Here is a 14,095-nt window from a genome sequence, read left to right on the forward strand (position 1 = left end):
TCGCACCAAGAGGTTTGAATATTGTTACATCTGTAGTAGATACTTTTTACCTTTACTGTACTTCACTACATTTAAGAGAAAGCATCTGCATTTTCTACTCCACTACATTTTTTAACTGGACTGAAAAGTATAAAGTACTTTTCACATTAATTTAGGGGTTATTTTTAACATGTTTGTAGTAACTTCCTGATTAAAGGTTTCGAGTTCAAGCTTCAGCTTTGAGCAAACAAAAATAAATACACAAAATTCATAAGAAAATTAAGAAATTTATTTGTATTGCTACTGCTGACCAAAATATGTATAATTTTTTATCACTACATGAAAATACTTTTTAAACGGGTACTTAAATACTTTTACTTACATAGATTTTTTCCTTATGATACTTTTACTTAAGTCATTTATTACCTGTGTATCTGCACTTGAGTAACAAAACTGAGTACTTCATCCACTACTTAGAGATAATATGAAGATATTTTAGAGATAAACATAGATATACTTCCAAATAGAAAGACCACAGAGAGGAATGGGACTGTGTCACTCTTTTGCATCGATACCCAATTTCCTAAGTGCTGCAGATCCAGACTCAAACAGCACTATTGGCTTTGTTTTACTGGCTGCAGCAGCCATTTGGAACAGCATTTCTTCTGAATTTCACAACCCAATGAGTAATGTAATACACAAAACTAGCCAGGTTTAAACATGGTGACACATTCACTGGAAAATGTACCCCTGCAATAAGAGCTAATTTAATAATTGATCACAGAAATTGTTTAGCGCAAGACTAGTCCTGTTTTACACATGCAGTAATAATCTTGATTTAAACATTTAGTAAGTAAGTTTTGCTGTTGCTTAATTTAATCTATTAATGATTGTACTTTGAAATCCACATTTATTTTTTGAGAGTTACTGTAGATGTCTGCATGATAAACAGTGGCTCACATCTTTTATTGGCTCACATCTTTGCCAAGCAGCTCTGGTCCTCTACTAAAAGCCCATGTAATTCTCTGGGGGCAGCAGGCACAGCATGACTTGGCATAGAGAGCTGAGCTGGCACAGAGGGCGCTGCATCGATTTGGGCTCCTCTGATCAGTCTGAGTACTTCCATAAGCGCCATGGTGATTCTGAGACTTAATGCAAGAAAGTGATCGCTGTAATGAGGGAGATGGGTGGTTGTGTGTTTGTGTTTATGGAGAAGTGGGCTGAGATGCACAATTTGTCCTTGTGTAAGAGAATACTTTGAAATGATGCATGAATAAATCTTCTGCACTGGTATAACAGAAATTCATACAAAAGCTGAGCATCTGCTGCAGTGGTAATTAGCTTTGTTATAGTTTCACAGAAGCTGAAGCATTAGCAGCAGACAGACTGGGTCTTTCTCAGGTAAGTATAGACTCTAAGGTAAAAGCAGATCAGGGACATTATCATCTCACATATACAGCTTATAATATCACACTAGAGGCCTGGATTGCAATGATAAATGCTTGGGATGACAATCGGGTTTATAGAAAGACACATTTTGTTAAAAATAGAATTAATTAAAGGAGAATTGCTTAACTTTTCTGGTGGAGGGTCCATCAAATGCTTTTATTCACGGAGATGTTATTGCTTTGTCTGGAAAGTTTCACTGTATGGCATTAAACTTTTCTATTTTTATGGAACTCAAACCACACCAAGTTACAGGTCAGATCTGTGGTGAGGCAACCCCACTCACAGTCAGAATGCCTGTTTTACTAGGTATTTTTGAGCAGTAAAACCACCTGTAATTGAATAAATGTAAGAGCTGTTTAATGCCATTTGTAATATTCTAGTCTTAGATTTTGGCCTAAACTGTATCCATATATAGAAGTCCAAACTCATGAGTAAATGGCTCAGGGAAGTAGCCTATTTAGAACATTTTCTGGATGAAGACTGGACTCAACCTGGGTACATGGCCAAATCTGCACTAATCATTAAACTGGGCCTAATCCAGAACATTACACAGACTAAATAAGGAACTAAACTATGACCAGACAAGGATTATTCACCTGTTAGCTGAACTGCACGAGACTCCTAAGTACCCAAAGAATCATAACTGTTATACTGTTGAAACTGCCAGACGATGGTCCAATTGTAGTTGACACAAAGCCCCTATTCACAGCTCTGTGTCATTCTGCGCATATGAATGAAACTTTTATTTGAGTGACGTAGAACAGATCCGCACCACATGCTCAAATGTTTATGGATGAAGTTCTGGGAATACAAACAAAGACACAATATTGAATTTAGAATAGAGCAGAGGCCGAGTAAACACTGTTAATTTATTGGTAGAAAAATATATGGTCACTTCCGCTTTATTGTCCAGTTGTTTGAATAGTGCTTAGTTGTTCCAGTGTTTTACAATGAATGCTATTTGGTTTTGAGATGGTTATAATTCATATGTGAAACAAGATAATAGGCCCAAATGTTTGTAAATTGTTCCTAACTTCATCATCGGCTGACTAAACCTTCCTTTGCCTTTTTCTCATCAGCAGAACTAACAGCCGCCTCAGCCTCTCCATTGCCCCCTGTTCGCCACCCCTTTTTTGAACTTTTTCCTCACAGTCTTTACACAGTATACTTGTACATTCTTTGCTGTAATGTTCTGATCGGTCTGGTACTCCTCCACATCATATGACTCATTTGTGTTTAAAGACTTACAGTTCCCCCAGACTATGAGCAGCAGATTCCTAGAATCGGTGACAGGGAAGGCCCCACTCTTCACTGGGGGTCGTCCCTGAGTCACTATCTGAGTTGCTTTATAGACGTGTTAACAGCAGCCTGAGGTATCCATGTGCTCATTCCACTTTAGTCACACTCGGATATTTTTAGTCATGTTTTCTTACTGAAGCCTAAAGGTTACTGGTAACTATTGCAGCTGGCTGGGAGTGGCTATGTTTCTATAGATGTGTTTCCTAATTTTCCCATGTTACTTAGGTCCTACCACATAATGCCTTTGTGCTCATGGGCAAGATGATTGACAAAATCGGTGATGGTTGGGCTAGTTAAATACACTGAACGACTGCCATTGCCCATCACACTCCTCTGGGCTGTTTTAAATGAGCACATATTAGCAAAACTAATGTTGGGGGATTTTCCATTTGGATCTTCTTTATTGTGTAACTCAGTAATCTGAGGGAGAGGACTTGGTGAATCCTTGTGGGAATAACTGCATTCGAGATGTGGGAAGCATGCCAGAAAAATATTTTTATTTAATTAAAACATTAATTTCCTGTTTGGAATAGTTTACTTTTGAGTGTCTTGTTCAAGCGTTCTTGTCTTTGTCATTGCAGCTCCTGTGCTCAGCGGTGGTGTCAGCGCGGGTCTTGGGCCCCCCTGAAGACCCCCCTGTCCTGTCCTCTCGTAAGTACCAGCACACAGACGCCTCCTCGGGAGCCCAGCTGGCCTGTGACAAGTGCCCAGCCGGGACCTATGTGTCAGCCCACTGCTCCACCAACACTGAGCGCGAGTGCGCCCCCTGCCCACAGGAAACCTACACCCGTGGGGAGAATGGGGTACAACAGTGCCACCGCTGCAGAGAGCCCTGTCCACACAGCCTAGTGGAGAAGATGCCCTGTACAGCCACCCAGGACCGCGTCTGCACCTGTCCCGCTGGGGCTTTCATGTCACAGGGCAGGTGCACACCCCACTCCCTCTGCCCCCCTGGGACCAGAGTGAAGAAGAGGGGCACTGACACAGAGGACGTGCTGTGTAAAGCCTGCAGCAAAGGCACTTTCTCTGATGTGGAGTCCAGCTCAGCAAAATGCAGGACTCACCAGGACTGTCCATCTCAGGGGCTCGTGCTGCTCGTACCTGGGACCAGAGAGACTGATAATGTCTGTGGACTGCCCTCTGCACATACTTCCACTGGGGCATCCTCCACAACCACACGTGCACCCCACACACATCCCACACCCCCACCCAACAAAACCACAGCCTCTGCCCCTGGACCAGAGCAGGACTCCCCCAGCTCCTCTTCTCTTCCTTCAGAACCGTCTGGTCATATCCAAGCCTATAGGACCACCTCCTCTCACAAATCTATAGCAGAACATGGAAACAGAGGTGGGTGATCTTTAATTATACAAATTCATTTATTCACTTAAAGCCGGAGCACCTGTTTTTCAAATCACATTAGGAGAAAGTAAGTATATCTATCTAAAAATAGAAAAAAACACTAAATGTACTCTTTTACAAAAATAAACAAACTTTTATTAAGCACTTTTGCAACCCCAAGCAGAAAATTCATAAATAAGTTAATGTCAAAACAATACCACAACAATGACCATATATAGCTCTGGTTAGGGTTTGTTTAAAGAAAGCCTGTGTGTCCCTATGGAAACTAAAAGCCACTGGAGCAGAGCTATTGCTATTTCTGTCCCTGTATATTGAGCCATTCATCTCCCTCCACTGTCATAGGATGGAGTTATTTTGTCCAATCCAATATCCTTTCATTTCTCAGAACAATATCCTTATAGCCCTGTTAACATTAGAACTGATGGCTCGTCTGGGTAAGCCATTGTTTAAAAATTGGAGAGTAGACACATGGTGGGGTTATAACTGGTAGTTTACTGCATTATTTAACCACTTACCAGCACAAAAACAGAGCTATAGAGACTAGCATTATTTACCATGACCTGCCTGAAAGCGTTTTGTTCAATGTAAAGAGACTGCATTACATCACCTACCCTAGCAACAGGACAACCAAATGAGGAATCTGCTCTAATCAACATAGTCCAGCATGATTAAATAAACATTTAACTATATGTCCTTTTCAGTTGAAGATAGACACATACAGCCCTTTTTTTTATATATAATATGAGATTAGATACTGTATGGACACTGCATTAAAGACAGATTGTAATATGTCCCAATTAATGTTGTAAGGCAGACAACTGGTGTGGAGTCCAAGCAGTGTTATTTGAATAGAGAAATGAAACTGTCAAATAGCTGTTGTTTTTTAGTGTTGTTCTCTCTCTTTAACAGTTATAAAGTGGTTTTAACATATTCCAAGTGATATTATTGCTGTCATTGCTATTGTGAATCCATCACTTTTAACTAAACATTTTCAGACTTCAAATAGACTTTGCACTTAAGTTTTGTGTTCAGTGTAATATCTGAACTGTCCATGTGCAGTCTTAAAGGGCCCATAGTACAATATTTTCTGGAAGGAAATGCTTCACTATGTTTTTAAACTCCATACCTTCACTACAATCACCCCTGGAATTGCCATTCTTTACTGAACAAAAAATTAGTGGTAGCTGTTAAATTGAAAACTACTGCTTCATGACATCACAAGCTGGAACTAAACAGTCTGAGCTTTGGAAAGACAGACTAATAAATCAGGATTACTCAGACATGTGTGGATAAAACAAAACACAACTTCAGGTATGTTTTTTTTAGGAGATAACAATATTATAACATGGTTTAAAGCTCGAAACTCAATTTTGTAGAGTATATATATATATATATATATATATATATATATATATATATTTGGATTTTCTGCCTTTTATTCCAGCAACAGCAACAAATACCAAATCAATATATGTTTCCAGTGTTGATATTTGCTATGTGGGTCATGTGGGACACTATTTCAAACTGCTATTTCACAATTATTTTACTTCTATCTAACTATATTCTGAATGAGCAGTGTGTATTTGTTTACTTGATTGTGGTAATTATTACAGGTATCAGGGAGAGTTGTTTTGCTAGTTTATACGGCTGATTGATGTTAATTTGGGATTAGTTGTCAATCTCTGTGTGTGAGAGTAGGATAAAAGGGATTACTGTCCAGCACCAGCTAAAGCAACAGTTGAGTTATATTCAGACTCAGTACAGCAATCCCAATAATGTCAACTCAGATAAAATGTCATCAGTGCATTCTTATATGACACACTTGTATTGATTATTCCTATAGTAACTGTCCCATTTCCAGAAATATCTGCTTGTAGTTTGTAACTGCCACAAAACTGCCACAAAAGTCCCACTGCAATCCCATCACATGCTTTGTGAATCTTGGCATTCTACAGACAATGAATGTATTGTACAAAGTGCACGCTCTAGGAACAGAACAATGGTAAATTTTAGTGTTACAAAAACAACAGAGTGCTTTCACTGTTGTCACAATTTTCAGACACATGTGACAGGAAAACATGTGTCTTTCATTCACACTGGGGTCATATATAGGTTAACTTGATTTAAAGCAGGCCTGTTATGCATATAGTTGTTTCCTCTCACCATTTACTAACCCAAACTTGTATTTGGAGTGATTTGTGCATGATTGAGCAATCTTTAAACGCTTATGTCTCCATTTTGCACATCAACTCCTGTTTTCACTGTCATCAGTATAAGGCCACTGCTCTGTACTTACTTTGTCCTCCTACAGTAACAATTTTCCTTAATTACGCACTCTTTTTCACAATTTTATAATTATCAGATTCCACAAACCAGGGGTGTCCCAGTTTTTAATATTGAAAATCTGGTCACCCTAGCCTTGCCTTAATTTAAGCTTCTTATGTTTCTATTGTCCACAGGTTTCCACCATCATTCAGCCAACATCCAACTGAGGAGAACCATGAACGCACAACTCCAAAACGCACAACTTTTGGACCACACTTCTACTTCCAGTGTCCCAAACCAGGACCCCACCCAGGCTCCTCTATCCCCCCATCTAGAGCACCAACTGGGCCAAAAGAACTCTGAGTCTCTCCCTGGTCCCAACAGAAAGAGCATGGAAGTTCTGGAGAGCATAGACACTGTAAAAATCGGAGGAAATATCAACAAGGTGCCTGGGGGGGTCTCTGGCTCGTACCGTCCCACTCGCAGAGGGTCCCCGAGGCCTAGCAGCACTGAGCACTTTGACATTAATGAACACCTGCCTTGGATGATTGTTCTGCTGCTGTTGTTGGTGCTGGTGGTGATTGTAGGGTGCAGTGTAAAGAGGAGCTCACGAGTGCTAAAGAAGGGCCCCATGCAAGACCCCAGCAGCATCATGGAGAAAGCCATCCACAAGAAAACCCACGGTCCCCCCACTAAGACCAGGGAGAAGTGGATCTACTACTCTAATGGACAAGGTATTATTACTTTTTTTTGTTTGTTTCAAGTTCTTCTCTCAAACTGAAAATGCTCTGTTCCACCTTGTGATGTCATGTGGTAATATAGGATGTACTTCATATATCTTCACTAGAATCGTTTGGATAATTGCCTATTTCTACTGAACTAAAAGTGAAAAGGTAACTGTTAACATGGAAATTACCACGCCATGACATCACAAGGTGGAACAGAGCATTTTGAGCACTGGGGATGTAGATAGACAATAATAAAGATTACTCATGAGTGAATGAAACAAAGCACAGCTTCAGGTATGTTTTTGAGAAGGTAACAACACTCTAACATGGATTAAAGCTCCCAAGTAAAATTTGCGTAATAAAGGATCTTTAAGTCGAGACAATGCATGTTCATGAACATACCTGCTTGTCAAAGCCTCATCCCGTCAGATCTCAGAAGCTAAGCAAGGCTGGGCCTGGTTAGTACTTGGATGGGAGACCACTGGAACAATCAAGTGCCACAGTGGTGCGCAAGTCACAAAAATTGTCATTGTGTCCTTAGGCAAGGCACTTCACCCACATTGCCTAGTAAGAAAGTGGTGTGTGCCTGAGTGATGGTGATCGTCAGAGGGGCTGATGGTGCCGATTGGCATGGCAGCTGCACTTCAGTCAGTCTGCCCCAAAGACAGGCATGTCTGTGAAAAAGCACTACATAAATAAAAAAAACAACTTACTTACATACTTACATGTGACATGTACATTTACATACTGGAGGCAAGGTAAGGTCCTAAAAGACAACAGTATGCTCTCGCTTGTACCACCAACCTTCGGAAGTATGAACAAGCACTCTAACCACTGAGGAGTTTGCTTTTTTTTGGAAATATTTCTGTTTATTTGTGATCTCTCTTGCAGCCCTCTTACAGCCGTTGAAAGGCTTATCTAGTCATCATAGTAGTAAATCCAGTTGATTCATTTGCACATGGATTGCATTATAAATTAGAAATAATTTTTTTATTCTTGTGTGCTTAATGCCAAAGTGAAAAGGTGTACATATAAACAAACTGCATCCACAAAAATTTAAATTCAAAAACTTGTACAGAACATTTTTATTGAATAACCCTGACTGTGCCAGATATTCTCTGCGTGACCCACACCATGACCTTTTGGTGACCTGCTTTAGTGCAGCTGAACCATATGTTAATGTGACCAGTGAGTCTGTCCCAGTCCATAATGTGTGACTCCACAGTTGCATAACCAGGACCCCTCCCCACACCTCCTATGTGATCAGGGTGTGATGTTAACTCACTGGAAACTTGTAATCCTTTTCAACTCTTGGTGGTTATTACAGTAGAGCCTTAAAGATGCATGAGTGTCCGTCAAATGCATTTCTCCATGGAGATGTTTTTGATTTGTCTGGAATGTTTCACAGTATGGTTTTAAACTTTTCTATCATCATTGTCACCAAACCAGACCAAGTTACTGGTCAGATCAGTGGAGAGGCAACCCCGCTCATAGTGAGAATGTCAGAATGTTTATCTAGGTATTTTTTGGCTGTAAAACCACCTGTACTTGAATAAATGTAAGGTAGATCTGGTTAATGTCATATTGTGGAACATTCCAGGCAGATCAATGATATATCTATAGAAACAAGCAGGTGACAGACAATCAACCAAAAGGTTATATGCTTCTTTAAGTACCCACGAGACTGTGTAGTCCTTTATTTGCCCAGGAGTGATTCAATATAGAGAGATGAACGCAGATGAAACATTTCAATTGATAGAAAGGCGGCAACTAATAAGAAAAGTTGGCTGATCAGCTTTTTTTTCCTGATTAGTAGATTTAGTGACTAGTTAAAGGTGCATTGTGTAAGTTCTCTAATGGAGAGTTCGTCAAATGCTTTTCTCCATGAAGATATCATTGCTTTGTCTGGAATGTTTCACAGTATGGTATTAAAGCTTTCTATCTTCATGGAAACCAAACCAGAACAAGTTACAGGTCAGATCTGTGGAGAGACAACCCCAGTCACAATCAGAATCCCTGTTTTTCTTGGTGTTTTTGAGCTATAAAACCACTTGCAACTGAATACATGTAAGGTAGAGCTGTTTAATATTATACTGTGGAACATTCCAAGCAGAGCAGTGACATATAAACAGGTGACGGACCCCCAACCCCAACAAAAAGTTACATAGTGCACCTTAACAGATTTTTTTTTTTTTTTTTTTTATTGTACATTGAGATTCTTAAAAGCTTAACTAAATAAAATAAAGGTTCAAATATGGTGACTTATTCATACATACATACAAAAATAATAATGATAATAATAATGTCATGACTTGAAAGTATTAAGTTACAATAAAATATACTTTGTTGAGTTGAGTTCACCTTGTTGACCTAAATCATTTATGGATGGGACTGGACTGGCTTATACCTGCTCGCTCTACATTACTCATCAGACCCACCACCTCAGAGTCTTATATTTCTGTCTGTGGGACTCTCTCAGCCCTTCTGTGAACGCTGAGTCTACCGTAAACTGGAATGATCTGGTTTGAGGCGGCCGTCGTGGGGCTGAGTTGGCAGGACACTGTAGCGGGTCACAGGGGTCTCTTACACAGTGACAAAGAGATATAGAGACAATAGGAAATGAATGGAACTGCTTGGTGTGAGTGCTTACAGACTGCAGGGTTGGCTGCTGTCTCCGGGGGCTCCCCTGTGTTGCCTGGCAGCGTGAGTCCACTCTACACACGGGAGAGGAGAGAGGGGAGATTATGGGCTTAATGCACAGAGTCAAGCTCACAGTGTCAATTTATGTAGGATCATATAGCATATATAACAAAGACCAGTGCCATTATTAAAGGTGTATTGTGCTACTTCTCTGGTGGAGGGTCCTTCAAATGCTTGTCTCCGTTGGGATGTTATTGCTATGTCTGGAATATTTCACAGTATAGCTTTAAACCTTTCCATCTTCATGGAGACCAGACCAGGTTATAGGTCAAATCTGTGGAGAGGCGACCCCGCTCACAGTCAGAATGCCTGTTGTTCTCAGTATGTTTGAGCTATAAAGCCACCTCTAATTGAATAAATGTAAATTGAAGCTGTTTAATGCCATACTAAGGAACATTCCAGCCAAAGCAATGACATATCCATGGAAACAAGCATTTGACAGACACATAACCAAAAAGTTACACAATGCATCTTTAAATCAAATGTTAAAAAAGAATAAATAATTTAACATTTTTCATTAATAATACACTTTCAGTCAGCATATTTACACTATCTGATTAAAAAATGCATTTAAAAAGTCTACTAAATGTACAATACAAATAATCGCTGACTTGTCAATTACTAAAATAACTGTTCCAAAAGTCTCCAAAGTTTCACAGTGGGTCCTCGGGGGATCCTAAAATGAATTAAGCCTAAGTACGACAGCTTGAACGATAATGAATGAAAGTCATGGTAGATTGGTTCTATTAAATATGTTACATTAAATACTAGGCCTGGGCAATTAATCAGTTTTTAATCGAAATCCAGGCATGTCTAATCGTCAGTGATATGCTTGGGGCTTTCTAATCAAGAGGTTCACAGCCAGTCCCACAGCCAGTAAAGCCAGAGAGTTTGGACTCCGGAGGAATACTTCGGACTCATTTTGTTTGTGTTTTGTTTGTATCTTCACAAAATCAATAGTGAAACCCATAAAAAAAAATTATAATAGAATCAAATAAAAAATCTAGATACATTTTGAAAATCATGAATTAGACCATCTGGATACTGTTCTATACCATTTTCATGTAAAAAAAAAAAATATATATATATATATATATAATAATAATAATGAGCAATTTGCTCTCACTTTTTGGGATTATGCATGTTTTTCCATAACAATTCCTAATCTGGAAAACTGGTCTAGAGCAGAGGTAGGACATTTAAAAAAAAAAAAAAAAGCATTAAAATAGTTGCATAATTGTATTCCTTCCATAAAAAATAACTACTGCCTTTATCTTGTTTTGGATAGAACAATTAGATTGTAAAAAGATGTTTTTATCCCCAACCTTTGTATTGCTCTTCCCCTCTTCTGTTTTTTGTGTGGACGTTCCCATTTCCATGTGGCTGCATTTATGTGAAAATGTATAGTATGTACAGCATGCACAACCAACCAAGAGGACCATTTTACACTGCTATTTATCCGCTGGTACATAAAACTAAACAGCTTCTTAATCCATCCAAGGTGCGTGGCTGGCTCGACTTGAAGGCCGTAATACTCCTTTACTAGAGCAGTTAAAAAATATGGGCAGTAACATGGGCAGTAAAGGGGGGAAAGAGGGGATCACACACATGCTGTACCTGGCATACAAGCAGGAAGTAGTGAAAAGCCGGGGATGAATGGGGCTTTCCATGTTCGCGGAGTAACTGTTTACTGCACACAATGTGAAGAATTTATGTGTTTATCTGGAAGAAGCAATTAGAGGGAATCACTAAAATGTGCTGGAGAGTTACTGGGCGTCTGCTAATGGTGTCTATTGTAATAAATGCGTTATTTATCCATTTCAATCTCTGTCTCAGTCAAACAAAGAGCCTGCAATTTTTATGACCTAGTTTTAAGTTTCAGGCTGGGGCATATGGACTCATTAGGGAAATGTTTCCTCTGAATTTGACCCATTCTTTACGCTAGGGAAACCGGGTGTGCTTTCTCCAATTATGACAATTATGAGTCTTAAGAGGTTGAGTCTGAGGATAAGATAAGAGTACCTAGCTGGATGACTAGCAAATTGTGATGCGAGTTATTTTGCAGTTATTATGCATTGATGGTATTGTGTTGGTCTGGTCATCTATAGGGTTATACAGTTATATCCGCCATGACAACTGTTTTGGGGTATAGGTTGGAGTTCAGGTGATGGTTTACATGGGTTTTTCAGTCATGTGGTGGTCCCAAGTCCTCCTAAAAAATGACTTTAATAAACCTACGTGCATCAGCAGGTGTAGGTACAGTTACATTTGGATCTTCTGCGTCTGACAAAATATTTATTATTATTACAGTTCAAGAAAACCACATTATGAGTCTATATTCCAATTGGAAAAGGATTTATAAAGTGCAGCTTGTCAGGAGCAGGGCCACACCTGGGTACTCATCTCCAGATCTTGAGCTAGGCTTTGTCTAGACTTCTGGATGGAGGATTTGACCTGCTGTGCATGTTTTGGCATGATGGGAAAAAGGCTTGAGACCCAGAAGTTAAACTCAGAACCTTCTTGCCAACTTTGACTAGGGTGGGGGACCTGTGATTCGGAGGAGGGATCATGATTGGAATCTCCGAAATCCCATAAACACATCTCTAGTACTCACATCAGGCCAGGATGTACTCATTTAGGTTCTGTAGTTTTTGTACTAAGTTAGTATGTGCGTTATGCAGCAGTTGTGGGCACAGTTGTTGTCGATTAATTGGAAGCCACGAGAATCTGTTTAATGAGCGTTGTTAGTTGGAATGAGGTCTAGTAAACAGAGCTGTATAAAGATGTGGTCAGACGCAGTATTAGATGACCCTCTTTATAGGCTTCAATTGACCCGGCAGGGGCCAAGTTTGCAATGAGCTCTTTTGACTAAAACAAGGCAACTATATATGTGTTTAATAGAATTTGGTAGAATGAGATTGTGAACTAGAATTTGTTAAATGGACAATAAAATCTGAACTTATCGGTGCTGTGGAGTCGTAACTTAAGACGCGCATATCTTAATAACTGGTTCTCAGACTTCAGATGAGGGAGGTTGTGGTTAGGATTCTTCACCACATTTCTGAAGTCAGATGTGAGTTGTTGAGAGAAAGATGAAGGAAAAGAGTGGACTATCTGCCTGCCTCATAAAACATCCACACCGTTAATAATGCCAACTTCCACATGGGGCCCAGCGGGTTGCCCTGTGTTACCATATACTGCTGCTGTACCCGGGTGGGCCAGGGGGTAGGGGGGCAGAGAGAGGGGCGGGGTAGTTCCTGTGGTCTGAAGAGGAGGAGGTATGTTTCCCTCTTAGAACGCAGTTCACTATCATTTCATTGTGTTAACCAATGTGAGACAAGTCTTTTACAAAGTTCTAGTAGTAAAGCCACTTACTTGTCTCCATGGAGATGTTATTGCTTTACCTGGGGTGTTCAGCTGTAAAACATTAAACTTGTCTCTCTCCATGGAGACAAGGAGATCACGTCACCAGGCTAAGTTACAGACAGATCTGTGGAGAGGCACCCCTCCATCACTCACTGTAAGAATGGATGTTTTTTTTAGCAATAAAACCACCTTTAATTGGGTAAATATAAGATAAATATGTCTAATGCTATACTGTGTGTAACATTCCAACCAAAGAAATAGTATTCATGGAGACAAGCAGGGGTTCAATTCTGGCAAACTTTTTCTCTGTGGTATGATGTGGTACGTTTATGACAACTAATAACATAAGGTCAATTGAAAATGTTTGCAGTAAACTGAAGCTTTGCCTGGAAATGTTCTCTGTACAGAATGAACAATATAGACCTGAAAATATCTGAAGTTACGTAGTGCACCTTTAAACACAAATGATGATAGGATGACCTAGCCTTCATGGAAACCGTCTGAACCCGCAGAGTTAGAATTTGTTCGCTTGACAGTAGGCAGGTACTTTTTTTTATTTAACCAGTCGCTGCTGTTTGGTAACAGCTAACTGGTATATTAAGATTTTCCCAAATTCCGTAGGAGGAAGGGCAATAACATCTTTTACCTTGATAAAATTCACCAAACATTCTCTTTAAATCTTCGATCTTGGGAATCGTTGCCAACACAGAATGTATGACTCTTTGCTGATTGGCTGGTGCCCGAACTTGCACTTCCGGGGTTCTTGCAAACCGTTTAGTGTATTCCGATTCCTGACCTAGTCACTGGAGAAAAATGAAATTGAACGGAAGCACTAAGTGGTGCCAGCCTGGCTAAGGATGACCTGCTCTGAATTCTGAATTCTTCCTGGCCTTGTGTTTATGTTGGCGGATGCTACATACTGTAAATCTGGATAGATTTCTTCTTGT

General features: G+C 39.8%; 1 protein-coding gene across 1 annotated transcript in view; it reads left to right on the plus strand.

Annotated features, from left to right (window-relative positions):
- LOC110155084 (tumor necrosis factor receptor superfamily, member 21) overlaps positions 1 to 14,095 on the plus strand; it is a 38,397-nt gene that overhangs the window by 4,136 nt on the left and 20,166 nt on the right. The window contains exons 2-3 of the mRNA XM_055149269.1: positions 3,309 to 4,077; positions 6,549 to 7,088. Coding sequence (XP_055005244.1) covers positions 3,309 to 4,077; positions 6,549 to 7,088 — 1,309 coding nt within the window. The remainder of the gene's footprint in view (positions 1 to 3,308; positions 4,078 to 6,548; positions 7,089 to 14,095) is intronic.

This window comes from Boleophthalmus pectinirostris, unplaced genomic scaffold (genome assembly GCF_026225935.1).
Source record: "Boleophthalmus pectinirostris isolate CB_2022bp ecotype Guang Dong unplaced genomic scaffold, ASM2622593v1 HiC_scaffold_13, whole genome shotgun sequence".
NCBI lineage: Eukaryota > Metazoa > Chordata > Actinopteri > Gobiiformes > Gobiidae > Boleophthalmus > Boleophthalmus pectinirostris.